At 43.9% G+C, this 14,597-nt stretch overlaps 1 protein-coding gene across 1 annotated transcript in view; it reads left to right on the forward strand.

The window, feature by feature from the left end:
* Pdia5 (protein disulfide isomerase family A member 5) overlaps nt 1–10,581 on the forward strand; it is an 89,451-nt gene extending 78,870 nt beyond the window's left edge. The window contains exons 14-17 of the mRNA XM_042669674.1: nt 231–361; nt 4,903–4,973; nt 9,855–9,989; nt 10,357–10,581. Of these exons, the coding sequence (XP_042525608.1) occupies nt 231–361; nt 4,903–4,973; nt 9,855–9,989; nt 10,357–10,437 (418 nt within the window). The 3' untranslated portion in view covers nt 10,438–10,581. The remainder of the gene's footprint in view (nt 1–230; nt 362–4,902; nt 4,974–9,854; nt 9,990–10,356) is intronic.
* Nucleotides 10,582–14,597: the final 4,016 nt, after the last annotated feature.

Consider the following 14,597-nt stretch of genomic DNA (forward strand, 5'->3'; position numbering starts at 1 on the left):
GAGCATGTCTCCTATCTCTTCACCAAAGGGCTCCCCAGTGTGCTCCTCAGGAGGCATCTTTCTGGATGATAGTATGGCATAAACCTTGGTGTTTACACCAGTGTTTTCAAATGAAATAGAAGGGATGAAAGTGATCTCTTCCTTTGTATCTGAAGTGACTAGGGATAGGGATGGGTACACCTGCCTATCGTATTCTCTCATGTCTTCTCACCACACCTCTGCTTCCACAGCCCTGAGGCCCCTCCACCCCCAGAGCCCACATGGGAAGAGCAGCAGACTAGTGTATTGCATCTGGTGGGGGACAACTTCCGAGACACCCTGAAGAAGAAGAAACATACCTTGGTCATGTTCTATGCTCCTTGTAAGTACCTTATACTAAGAATCTTTCCCCTTTCTCTCCCACCCCATATTCAACCAAGAAGGTCCTCCTCACCCCAACTCTTAGGCACCAGGGCAATCACTAGTGAACTCTAGAATCATCTTCACTAGGGGCTGGCTTCTTGGTTTCATTAGAGGCTGAGAGGGCCTTAATAATCCAGGGCTTCCTGTCAGCTTCATTAGGTCCTGCCCTCATCTGGGAGATGCTGTTTTCAGTGAGTCCTGTAGCTTCTGTTTATAGCAGGAACTGTTCTCCTCATATCCCTGGGCTCTGCCATGCTGTCCCCACATGTACCGCCCCCCCCCACTCCCCACTTCCTCCCCTTTCCAGTGGGTTTGACACTGGTATATATGGGATAAGCACATTCACTCCGAAGTGAGTCTCATTTTAATCAAAGCATAAGCTAAGAAAGTGACATGCCTACTCAGATTGGCACTTGTGACCTCAGGTTTTTGTGTATTCCCATTTTGAAGTTGTTAATTGACACTTAGGAAGAAAGGTTCTTAGAATCTCCCACTCTTCTGTTGCCCTTCTCTCTCTCTCCCCCAGGTTACAGCTCAGCTTAATGGAGTGAAGATAATAAAAGCTGCAATCTGCAGAGAAGCCAGGCAGCTCAATCTAGTCATAAACCTGCTCAGTTGTAGCCGGCACTCCTGTTTGCTTCCCTCCTACCTCCACTGCTTAAGTGTCAGTAATCCATAATGTCCAGGAGGCCTTAGTAGCCCACGAATCTCAGATCCCATTCCTCAGGCACCCAGTACATCCTGGTAGTCTCCCTGCCCCTCTTCTTTGGCCTCTTTTTCTGAGAGTGGAATTTAATCTCCCAGTTGCTTATAGAGCTTCTTGCTGTCCTCACTTGTCCTTAGAGTGTATCTAGAAACCTGAATGGATTTTAAGAAGTTAGCGTCTTCCTCTAGGTAGAGGAGGTGAATACTGAGACCAGGATATATGTGACTTCTCAAGGCTTGTGACCTGTTAGTGACATCCTGAGTGGCTTTCTCTGTCACAGACATAATTTGATGATTAAGAGTGTTCTCAGTGAGCAAGCACATAGATACAGAAGGAGTCTTTGGCCAGTCACCAGATGGACTTTCACAAAGACCAGAATATATACTCCACCCCAGAAATGCACCCTTTCTATTGCCCAGGCCAGTAGACCAGAGGCAGGCCTTCCTCTTCCTTGTTTCTGAATGAAGGACCCTATGACAGACATGAAGGTTCCACTGGCTGCTAGGACAGACAGGTTCTGAATCTCTGGGTATCTGAGATGGGGACTTGTATGCTGCTGTGGGCTGCTGAGAATATCTTCTGTCCCTCCCTCCCTTCCTCTCGCCATTCCTTCATCAAACAGCCCTGTGCTGGGCAGAGTTCTACGCCCAGGACACAAGAGAAAGAGCCATGTGCCTGCCATCCCTTAGAGGTTTCCAGTCTTTTGTGACAGAATTATTGTAATACAATCCATAAGGCAGTCACAGAGTGACTCAGCTTCTAGCAAAGGACTTATTCCCTATCTTTCTGCTCAAATTTTCTCTCCCCTTATCTTGCCCTAGTAATCCTAGGGATATCTGTATGGTGGTTGGCAAGACCATTCAAGGACAAAGAATCTTTCTGTTTTTTAATGATTAAAATGATAATAATGATTTAAAAATAATATTTATATAAAAATATAGTATATATTTGTATATGTGCATACACACATGTAAAGAATCTAGCTGGGTATAGTGGCTCACTCTTGTAACCCTTGCTACTTGGGAGACAGAGATTGGGAGGATCTCAGTTGGCCAGGCAAAAAGTGTGAGAGACTCCCATCTCATCCAACAAAATGCTGAGTGTATGTCATCCCAGGAAGTGTAAATAGGGTTCTGAACCAGGCCAATCTAGGCATAAATCCAAGCCCCTATTAAAAACACACACACAAAAAAACTGCCCTTCTCTATATATCACCTTTATAATAACCATAGAAACATTGAAAAGCAAAACCATAAAAGTGGCAAGGCTCTCAGTTCAAGACCCAATACCACTGCCACCAAAAAATAAAATCTTCCCAGCACCAATAGCTTACACCTGTAATCCTCGCTACTCAGAGGGCTGAGATTAGAGGATCACAGTTCAAAGCCTACCTGGGCAGGAAAGTCTATGAGACTCTTAACTCCAGTTAACTATCATAAAAGCCAAAGTGGAACTGTGACTCAAGTGGTAAGGCACCAGCCTTAGTTAAGCAAAAAAAGCTCAGAGACAGCACCCAGACCCTGAGTTCAAGCTCTAGGAGTAGCACGCGCGCACGCGCACACACACACACACACAGAGAAGAAAATTCAATTAAGTACTGCAAAAGAAGGGAGACACGTGATAAAAGGAAAAGGAAAAAGCACACTCTGTCCCCCCCATATCCTGCCTGTTTGCCACTTTCCTGCTCCACCATATCTGCTATCCCCAGATCTCAACCCCCCAAATCCCCTGGTTTCCATAGCTTTCTCCTACTGGCCCACTGTCCTGCTCCCTGCCAGGACCACCCTTGTAGCCCAGCTTGATTTCTAGAGGTTGAGTTTCCCTCCCCACAAAGCCTTGCTTTGTCCTTCTCCCTACTCTGCTTCTTCACTTTAAAAGCCCAGATTTAAAGATCTCATGCCTCTTACCTCCTGGGAACATGTTCGTGCACTTACTGAGACAATCTCCCTTCTACTTACTTATCTGCATGTTCTTTCTTTCAGATAATGAGAAAATGAGATGCATCAGAGGCCATTAATCACAGGTCTTGATACTTTAAGTTGATGGTACAGGAATTTACATGAGGCTGACAGTTACCTTTATACTTTGAATAAGCAAAGAGGCTAAAAAGGAGAAATAGTAAAACCAGATTTTAAGGCCAGAGGTAGGTTATTTTCAGCCAGACTCATGCTGTTAGTGAGCCTGTGCCCTACTCAGATGGCTATAGCTGTCCACAGGGTTAGTCTTGGGCACATGTGGTTAACCAGTAGATTGTGTGCTTGAGATGTTTTGAAAATCATATAACAATGCACCTTTATACTATGACATTTCCCTGAATTTGAGCTTTTTGTCCATTAGGTCAAATTAGTTGTGTTACTTGTAATTGCCATTTTAGGCGATTAAAATGTCCTTCATCTGGTATTTGCCATGTAGACTGTGCTAGGCACTCTGTCTTCTTTAGTTCTGATATAACCCAGAGCTAGCCCAGTTCTGGTCTACTCCTTCTGCATCAGCTGTTGGGAAAATCCCTGTAAGCCCCCTCCTGCCACCCCCATGATGTTCTGAGACCAGCTGGCTGTTCCTCCAGCCAGGACATATGGGTGGTCCCACCCATCTTAGGAAGCAGCTCAAATGCTAAATTCAGATTAAATTTGTAGCTTAGCCTTAATTTGGTTTCACAAAACCCTTTGAAATGCCAGTCATTATTATCTCATTCTAAAAAGGAGAAAGCAGAAGAGCAAAGCCATTTCTATTCCCCACCAAGTCAGCTGTCTGCCTCCCTGAGGTAGGACAGGCAGGCTGTTTATCAAGAAGTTGTGGCTGAAAAAAGGAGGCAACAATGCTAGATAAGAAATGTACTCATTACCTTGCTCATGTAACTGTAACCCCTCTGTACAGTATTTTCACAATAAAAAACTTACTTTAAAAAGAAAAAAAGAACTTGTGGCTGGAGCCAGGTCACCCCATGAGACATGTGGCCTCTGTTACCTGTGGTTTTTTTTTTTTTAATCAGAGTTGATTATCACAGTAAGATCAAAGCCAGCTATCATCTTTTCATTAGTATCTCGGGAATTGGTTTGGTTTCTGATCTGTTATACTGAGGGCCAGGGCCAGATCAGCCTATAGCTTCCTGAACTAAGTGTGATACCTGAACACCTCCCAACTGGACAGGCTTTGGGGGGACCAACAAATAAGGCCATAGGGGATGTTAGTGGAACATCACAGGTCTTCATCTACTCTGATAATTCTTTTTCCTGGCACAGAACATATGAAGAGATTTGAGAACTGATAGTGGCTCCTTATAGCTGGTCTTCCTAGTCTAACCTGGGCTCTCTGGTTTCCGGCTTAGAGGTTGACATGTAAAGTAAAGGTAGATGTTGCCAGGAGGAAGGAAATTAGCAGCAAAGCATAAGCCTTCAGTGCCTGGGCACAGTGGCTCTCTTTGGTCCTGCTTTTCCCAGTGCCACTTCCTCAGTAATGGAGTAAAGGGATTTGAAGAATCCTGAGCACACATGCCCTTTCCTAAGCTCAGAGCTCCCTCTGTGGCATAGATAATGCTCTTCTGAGTGTTGAAAACAGTCTCTGCAGAACACAGACACAGTGACCTCCATCTCTTGTGCAGGTGGCAGATAAGAGGTTCCAGAACAGGAATACACCAGTGCTTGTGGCAGGGACTTCTGTCATGCCAGGTCAGGCATGAGGGTAGTTAGGTTGATAAGGTTGACATATAGAATCTGACAGTGAAGTGGTTCTGGAAATTGGCGTTGGCTTTCTAACCTCCCAGTGTGTGTGACACTCTGCCCTCTCTCACTCAGGGTGCCCACACTGTAAGAAGGTCATCCCACACTTCACTGCCACTGCTGACAGCTTCAAAGATGACCGAAAGGTAAGGACACCTCCTTCTTCTCCAGTCCTAACTCCAACTTTGCTCTACCACTGATTCCTACACTTTCTTCCCTGCCACATCCACATCCCTAAACAGTGAGCAGGGTCATTCCTGCAAACCAACACATTGTTCCTCTTCACAAGGAAGATAGCACAGGCTGGAGTTTCACCTGCAAAATTGACTAAAAGGATAAACTTTAACTATTACAGCATTCACTTGGAAGAGTGAGTAGTAAAAGTGGCCATGTGTTCTGTTTTTAGTGCTGAAACCTTTTTACAGTAGGATTGTGGGCATGCATTACTTACATAATTAAATATACAAATTAAAAACTCCACAAAAGTCAAGTGGAGGAGGCCATACTAGAGGAGTCAAGTCATACCAGAAGAACCTTCCCTGCCTCAGCAAAAGGTTTCTCTAGCCACCAACCGATGAAGCATAAAATTAACAAGTTAGCTGCAGATTGGATTAGGGTGTGGGTGCCAAGTGTGGATACAAGGCAGCGCTAGCAGCAGGATGCCACTGAGAGAAGGCAGAGTGTGGTCCCTGGGGCAAGAGAAACCCTGGAACCCAGGAAGTCCTGTCAACTGTCTAATCCTGACTTCCCTTTTCCTATGTAGTTTTGCTTTATGTTGTTAGTATTGGAGAAGATGATGCAGGAGTTGGATTCCTGGTGCATGAATGGCAAGTGCAATACCACTGACATACACTTCCAGTCTTTGAGTTCCCATATCATCTTACTAGTCCCAGCAGGCTGTTAGAGATGACCATAAGAATTGTCCCTAGCCCTCCGATTCAGTCTGGAACCTCCCGTGTGGATGAGGCATAGAGTTATGTTGGGACCCATACTCATACATACGTGTATCCAGAGTCGGATACACTGGTCCTGGGGTCCCTTTTTGTCCCAGGTGGATTCCTGGCCAGAGCAGGCTGAAAAGACTCAGATGATACACAGACTCAAGCAGGTGGAAATGGAGGATTAGCTAGGGCAAGGAAGATAACACACATAAATAGATCATCATCCTAAGGCTGGTGGGAGTATGATTTGATGGAGGGTAAAAAAACGACAGACCTGCAAGTATCTTCCAGGCTGGAGTTACTGTCATTTGTTTTTAGAACTCACATATTAACCTGGTATTAGGTCAGCTGGCCCACCTGCAGTTACTGGAGAGAGTCAGCACTCAGTTCCAGCACTAACAGTAATTGTCAAGGCTAGCATCTGGCCTAAGAGCTAAGGTGACTTCTGCACATTCAGTGCCCAGGCATGGTGCATGGCTTCAGGGTGCTACAACTGTCAAACCAGAAGCTCTGGGGGATGCCTCTGGAAATGGGTGACTTATAAAAGCTGGCTCTTGTGCTGGCCCCAGGCCAGTGTTTGGGGACCACCAATCTGTATACCCTCTCTTTTTTCTCATGAGGAATAAAGAGAAAAACTTTGTCCCATGGCCCGGGATGCCTTGTGGGTCACTGAAATCCAGAACTAGGTCTTCTGACTTCCCATTCTTCTAGACTCCCTTTGCTGACACCCCTTAGCTGTTATTTTTTCCCTCCATACAACAGCCAGTCTCAGTTCCTTCCCCAATCAATATGCAGTTGGTTCTTCGCTTCCATTTTCATAGCCAAAGTCAATATTAGCTCCTGCAGAGATTTATTTTACTGAATCAATAAAGCTGTGTGAGGCAGCTCATATTTTAGCTGGGGAGCCCTCACCCCCTCCCAGGAGCTTATTTGGGGACTTTATCAGTTGACATGCTGGTGGAGAAAGGACTGCATAATGTTAGTATTGGCATGGAAGATGTTATTGAAGGGTCTAGAGGACAGGGACCCATGAGAAAGGTGAGTGGATCAGATCAGATGCCAGGAACCGCTGAACTGGCTAAGAGGTCTTACCTTCCACTGCACTTAAAAGTGTGCCAAGCCATGCATGGTGTGGGCAAGGAAAAGTGCAAGGGTTATTCCTGGGAGGGGGAGGTCATAAGGCAGAAGCTCTTCAACAGACTAGCCACATCATTACTGCAGTCTGGCTCTGAGTTATATTCCTTCCATTTGCCAGGCTAGTCTTCCCTATCAGCAGTCACAGCTTCCTGGGGGCCAAGGACCTCATTTGTCTTTGAATCCCCTGCAGTATTGGCATCTTACAGCTTTGTAAATGTTGACTAAATAAAGGAAAATAGCATTTGATAGTGACTACTAAAAGCATATGTCATTTGGTTCTCACAATAGCTTGATCAGATGTACTGTTATGGCCCTCATTGTACCACAAGTTCCTTGGCTGGAAGAAAGCAATAGAATTGAATACATAGGCACTACCAGAGTTTGAATCTCCCACAAGCAGTGTCTGGGCCTTGCACACGGGGAATTCACTTGAGTGGTAGTCTTAGGAAGCATAGAACCAAGGAAATGAGAAAGGAAAGGGAAAGAGCTGAAGTAGGTGCAAGGGGTGCAGAGGGATGTGGGGAACTTTAGCTCATATCCCATGGGAGACATCACCAGGAGATTGTCCCACTTGAAAGCTGAGGAAGCCAGAGTGCTTGTCTTGAACCTCACCTGTCACTGGCTGTGCATCCAGATCTTTTAGGCTGATAGGAAACTCTTAGGCCATCAAGATAAGGCCGTGAAGGCCTACCCCACTTTGCACTACTACCACTATGGGTATGACAGTGATTGGACAGTGACTTGGAGGAGGCACCTGCCTGGAGCTCTTTCTGTTGATTGACCAGCTGAAATAATTGCAGGTGTAAGTGCAGGGCCCAGGTGACCTTTCAGTACACCAGCATCTGCGCCCAGGACTTGGTGCCAACTACCATAGAACAAAGCCAGAGCTGTAGGTATACACACTGGGTGCAGGTAACCAGTACAGATTAGGAGTGGGTCTAACTGCAAGTGGTGAAATGGGGAGCACAGAGAGGAGGCTGTCCCATGGGAGGGCTGCACTTGTCTGTTCTATAGGAACTAAGCATGGATTCCCTTTTACAGCTAGAAGTTGCATTCCATATGTGTGGCTGGAAGCTAGCATGAGGACTCAGAAGAAGTACACATTTTTAATTTAGTAGATTTATAAAACCATTCACTGTGTTTCTAACAGCTCCAGGGCACATATACAAATTAAATTCATAATTTAAAGCAGATGCAGAGAGAGCAGCAGCCTGGAGCAGTGTTCATCAAACACTCTCACAGCAGAGCAGATGAGCGGCGGCCTCTGGCCTTGTGCTGGCCACAGAGGGTCCTCTGCTGCTGGCTGTGCTTAGGCAGTGCGATGCACCTGTCCTGAGGAATGAAGCCCTGCACTTGGACAACCACAGAAACATCTGCCTCATGTTTCTGAAGTATAACAGCACACACTTAAGAGGGTGAGCCAGGATTCTCAGGAGCCTGTTGGGGCCAGCATTGGACTCTATAAGGTGCTGGAAGGCCAGGGTTATCCTGTCTGAAGGAGACAGCTGCCCTCTCCCCCAGCCCCTCCCTCCAGCCATGGCCTGCCTGTGGAAATGCAAGGAAAGTGCCATCAAATTTTCTGACATTTAAAGAGAAGGCAGTTTTTTATATTAAATCTTCTAGCTCTTTTCTGTGTTGGCAGCTAATTCAAATATGTTTTCTTTTTAAATTCTGTGGGCCAAATAGAACAGGACTGAGAGCCAGCTATGGATTATGTGCAGTGAGTTTGCAAACTACTCTGGAAAGTATTGCGATATAGAATGTTCCAGCTGGAGAGGTAGGAGGGAAGTGTGAGGTGAGGGAGGTGAGGGAGGGTGACATGGGAAGGCCAAGCCTCTTCCATACTCTGGCTCAGTCCTGCCATTGACAGTGGTCGTTCACTGAACCCATAGTGAATTACCAGTAACTGGCTGTTGGCTCAGAATCTTCCTCCTTGGAAAGGGGCCTCTGTGTTATGTGAACAGCCAGCAGCCAAAGAACTGTGAATTGTGGCTATTCAACAACCTTAAATCGTCTAACTGAGCCACCCTTCAAAATGTCTTCATAGTGTTCATTGAACTCCAAACTAACATCATTTGTTTTGTGGTAGATGCTGGATGACTAGACTGTGTCAGGGTCACCTCCATCTCTGACATTTGGAACAGACATGGCATATAGCAGAGTGTCAGTCAGTTTGCCTAATATGTGGATACCCTCTCATCAGGATCTTCACTTCCCAATAGTGTATTACACATTACCATTCACTGATTCCTTCCCTTCCTTCTCTAGCTTGTGACATTCAACATAGTAAACATCCCCTCATTTTGTTTTATACTCTTCTTTTGAAAGAACAGACAATAAGGAAAAGCTACTCGACAGGTGGAATTTGTTACATGAGCAGAGGCCACTGGCCAATTTGAGAACCTTTTTCTGACCAAAACCCCTGATTGCCTTAGCTAAGCTCCTTTCTGTAATGTGCTGTCCTGGCTTTCTCCTTTGTCCTCAGGCCTTGGCTTAGATGGTGAATAGTGCAGAATGCCTTCATTTCCCTGGCACCCAGGGTCCCCTGCATTCTAGCTCACATCACACATTGTTGGCTTATCTCTATCCAACTCCTTGCTTTGTCTCTGTGCTCCTAGTGGGGACAGAGCACGGGTAGGAGTGATTGTTAGAATCTGACACGTTCTAACTACTAATCCTGTGCCAGGTCCTGTCCTGATTGGGCTTACTTTTAATTATCTTATTCAGTCTTCATAATACCCTTATAACCCAGGTATTATCATTATTCCTACTTACAGCTGAAATAATTGCAGCACCAAGAGGCTAGGTCATTTTCCATAAGTCTTAATGTACAGCCAGAATTTGCCCTTGGGAAACTTCAAAGCTCTTGCTCTTCACCTGTTCAGCTCTACCCCTGACAGAGTGCAGACCGGAGCTGCCCCTGCCGACTTTCCCCACTTGACTCCCTAGATTGCCTGTGCTGCTGTGGACTGCATCAAGGACAAGAACCAAGACTTGTGTCAGCAGGAGGCTGTGAAGGCCTACCCCACTTTCCACTACTACCACTATGGGAAGTTTTCAGAAAAATATGACAGTGATCGGACGGTGAGTTGGGGGAGGCACATGCCTGGAGCTTTCTTTTGATGGGCCAGGAAACAGCTACTGTGGAGAGCAGGAAATAGAGGCTGCCAGGAACTTTAACAGTCAGCTGGGACATTCCACACTGACAAGACATGGGTCCTGGGCTTGGCCGGGTCTTCACTGCCGGGAGAGTCCAAGGAGTTGTCTCATAGCCAGGGTGGATGCTGGCTACAGTTTCCTCACCTGCATCTCAGGGCTAAACTATCCCAGCAGGGCCTCCCTGTCAGTCTGCACACCTCTCTGAGTTCTTGGAGTCAGAGGGAAGGGAGTGTGTGTGTGTACCAGCTCAGGGTTTTAAGTCCCTTCTCTCTCTCTCTTCCCTGCACTACAGGAATTGGGATTTACCAATTTTATTCGAACTCTCCGAGAGGGAGACCTCGAAAGACTAGGGAAAAGGAAGGAGGAGTTATAATTTCTGCCTCAAAGAAAGCTTTTCCATTACACTGTGAATGATAATCTGTTTTGTCTTTCTTCCCAAATTTCCATGTTCTGAAGACAAAATTTTTTATAGCCACTTATGGCCTTTTGTACAATTTTGAAATAAAATTAAACTTTATTTGGTGGTGTGGTTTATCTTTACAGAGCCTGTATTGTCAGGCTTACATGGAAATGGAGACATGTGTCCTTAGACTTTCACGTCTTCTCTGGGAGGCAGAGCTGTGCTCAGTGCTACATCGACACTAAGGGACTCCTGAGGCTGGGTGGGGAAGGCATAGCTGCTGGCCTGTCAGCAGACAGAGAAATCAGACCAAAAAAAAAACCATTGGGAAAAGGCTGGATACTAAGCAGAGACGTATGTATGTTAAGGTACTCAGGGGACCTGGATATAAAGCAACAGCAACCAAGCATTGACTTCTAAATCATTGTTTCAATATTTGGTGAGTTTTCCTGAAAGTCATTTACTTAGTTTTTATTCTCCAACCATTTCTCTTTTCTCCTTCCTCTATTCCCCTCCTGCTATACTGCTAAAGAAAATTAAGCCCCATGGAGGTACACGGGAAAAGGACTTTTGCACTGACTGTTTCTGTAGTCACTGCTAGAAGGCCTTCCTTCTAGCATCCCACCCCAGACTCAGGAACCTCAAACTTCACACTGCTTTTTCCATGGATGGACGCCTTAACCTGCTGCCTGCCTGTGAACATCTCTGACCCACCTGTCCCACTGGTCTTTTGAGATTCTACATCCTGCACAACCAACCCTGAACTCTGTGCCTAGTGGTATAGCTAGAGCCCCAGTTCTGCTGTGACACCTTCTATTCATTCTTGCATTTCTCCACAGGCAGAACATCATCGATCTGGTTTTTTTTTAATTATCATGCATTAGCTATGCAAATGGATTTTGTGACATTTGCACACATGTATACAATGGGTTCCAGTAAATCACTCCACTCATCACTTACCCTCCTCCTCCTTTCCTAAAACAGTTCAAGTTTTATTGTTGTTTTCTCATACACACACACACACACACACACACACACACACACACACACACACACACACACACACACACACACACACACACACACACACACACACACACACACACACACAGTTCCTTCCATGTCAGGAATCCACTAGGAAAAACTGGACCCCAAGCACAATAATCCTGCTGAGGGCTGGCTCATACAGACAGTAGGGCTCAGTAGCACAAAATTCACCAAAACTTTCACACTACTCATAGATAAAAATCAATCCTTGATAATTTACATAATATTTTTTTTTACTGATTTCAGTTTGCCTTTTTAAGGCAAATCTGAATCATGAATGACCCTGCTATACATAATAGTGAATTTTTTCATTGCATGCTGATGAAATTTACCATTTACTAGTCTTAAACTTTAATAAAATATTTTGAGCATTTTCCCATTAAATAATTTTCCTCAACCTATTTTCTAAAGACTGTGTGGCAGAGTTTCTTAACCTTGGCATTATTGACATTTTGGGTCCAATTCTGCTGCAGTTTTTGACAAACAAGAATGTCTGTCTCCAGACTATCCCTTGGGAGACAAAATCACCTCCAATTGAGAACATTGCTGTATAGTACTTCATCCTATAAAAAATACCATTATTTACTTACAAATATACAGTACTGGATGTATATATGTTATAGTTATTTTCTATCATAATACTGGGATAAATATCTCTAGTTGTGTTATTTTACCCATTTTTCAGAACTGGCTTTCTAGTTCAAAAGTATGCTTGTTTAAAAGAACTTAAAAAGCTTTAAAAGGCCTATGATTATATATTGTTAATTTTCTTCATAAACTTACCTCTTTTTTTTTTTTTTACTGAGTAAATGAAATTACCTGGTTTCCTAAAACAAAATCAACTAATTCCAAGATCAGCTAATTCCTAACATACCTATGGTATCTGTCTCCATGTATATGTATGATAGATAGATAGATAGATAGATAGATAGATAGATAGATAGATAGATAGATAGATACTTTCTCATTTGTTGTCTTCCAATTTCATACCCCCAAATTAACTATTCTCAAGTCATGTAGATATCCTCCCAGAGTGTTTGTTTGCAAACGAATGTTTTATGTTTTCAAGTTAAGGCTTCACACATGCTAGATGAGCTCTCTTCATAAGCTGTATCCTCATCCCCATAATATGCTTTTTGTCTGTGTATATTGATGTATATACATGTATGTATGTGCATATAAGTAATATGATTTCCAACAACCTTTCTATTACAAAATTATGTATGATTTTTTCCTGGTATTTAAAATATCTCTCAAGCTTATTTTGACTTAAGGAATGAAGTTAGAACCCAGCTTTTTTGTTTTTCAGAATGGCTAGCCACTTGTCTCAGCACCATTTTGAATTGCCCCTTTCCCCATTACAATGAAACTCTTGACTACGTCTAGTTTTTGTTGTTGTGGGGGGGGGGGGGGGGAGAGGTTGCATACTCACATTTTAAAACATTTCTGGCTGTTTTTTGTGAATGTTTTCCAGTTAAACTTTCTAACTTATATTTCAGTTCTTTCTAACCAAAGATGATTATGTCCTCTTGGTATAGTAAGCATTCTGCTTCACAAGTAAATAGAAATCAAAGCTGAAGAGTTTCATATTGGTTTCTCACCCATCAGCATTAGACAGTGGGCTCTAAACAAAAGCCCACATCTTCCGTGTACCGCTTACTCTGGACTGGACTGAAATCATCCTCTTGGTCATGCCTGGCTTCTTGGAAGCTCTAGTTGGCTGGGCTTTTCAGGAATTTTCCAGTTAGGTCTCTCACACCCTCTTTTTCCTTTCTTTTTTCCCCCTTCAGTTTACCGTCTAAGTTCATCTCCCATTGCAAACCCTGCTGGCTTAAATAATGTGTGTCTTCCTTTTCACTGAGATCCCTTCTAATTGCAAAGTCAAAAGACACATTTTTAACTAGAAGAGAACGAAGGAAGGGTGACATCCATAAAGAAATGTACTCATTACCTGACTTCTCTGTACATCACCTTTACAACATTTTTTTTTTTAAAACACATCCTGTTGAGCTACACCTTGTATTCTTGTGTGCTGCTAATCACACAACATGCCAATTAACTTGAGAGACAAATGTTAAGACAGTGAAGGCAGCTTTATTTGAAAAGTAAGCTCAATGAGGGGTGGAGGACACTTGTCTGATCTATTTTGCCAGGAAGCTCACTTAGGAATGGTTGATATAGGTGGTTGAAAGGTGTTACTAGACTGCTAGGTACAATGGTTGGACCAAGTGAGGCACTTCTGATCCTTATCACCTAGTCTCTGTACACCTTTCAGACCTGCAGATCTCAGGAATAAAGCCTAGTATTTCCTTGGACTCTTACAACTTTGCCCACACACAGTCATGACATATTATACAATGGACAGACTAGAGGAGAGAGCTGCCCAAGGACTTTTTATGCTCACCAAACTCAGTAATTAAAGAACATATCCTTAGTCTCAGCTTCACTTTGAGTATTTTAGCTTAGAGGACATTTTTTTCTCTAAATCTGACACTTTCATGGCCTGAGCTGAAAACAGTGCCCTGATAGATACATAAGACTCCCTATCTCAAGCCAAAGTCCTGATACTGAGGAAGAGGAAAGAAAAAAATGCCACTAGCATTCTATCATTAAAACTAGCCAGGCACCAGAGGCTTGTGTCTATAATCCTAGCTAATCAGGCGACCAAGATCTGTGAATCACAGTTTGGAATGAGCCCAGACAGACAAATCTTCAAGACTTAATTAACTAGCAAAAAGCTGGAAGTGATGATAAAGCATCAGCTGTGAGCAAAAAAGCATGAGTGTGAGCAAGAGCAGAAGGCCCTGAGTTCAAGCCCCAGTACTAGCACAGGAAAAAAAAAAGACAATTACTGTACTAAAAACTTAAGGGGAATCCCTCAGTCACAATGTACTTTCTACTACTTCACTCACTGTAAAAAGAAGAGAGTACCATCTTTGCCCTTCCCTTCCTCCCTTCCCCCAGGGGCTATGGGTCTCAATTCTAGCTGCATGTTTACTCACACACCAGGACCAGTGCTCCACTTCAAAACAAGTGAATGAAGAATCTCTGAGAATGGAGCCTTGGCACTTACATATTTCAAAAGA

The sequence above is a fragment of the Dipodomys spectabilis genome, unplaced genomic scaffold (assembly GCF_019054845.1).
Source record: "Dipodomys spectabilis isolate Male_0828 unplaced genomic scaffold, ASM1905484v1 ptg000017l, whole genome shotgun sequence".
NCBI classification, from domain to species: domain Eukaryota; kingdom Metazoa; phylum Chordata; class Mammalia; order Rodentia; family Heteromyidae; genus Dipodomys; species Dipodomys spectabilis.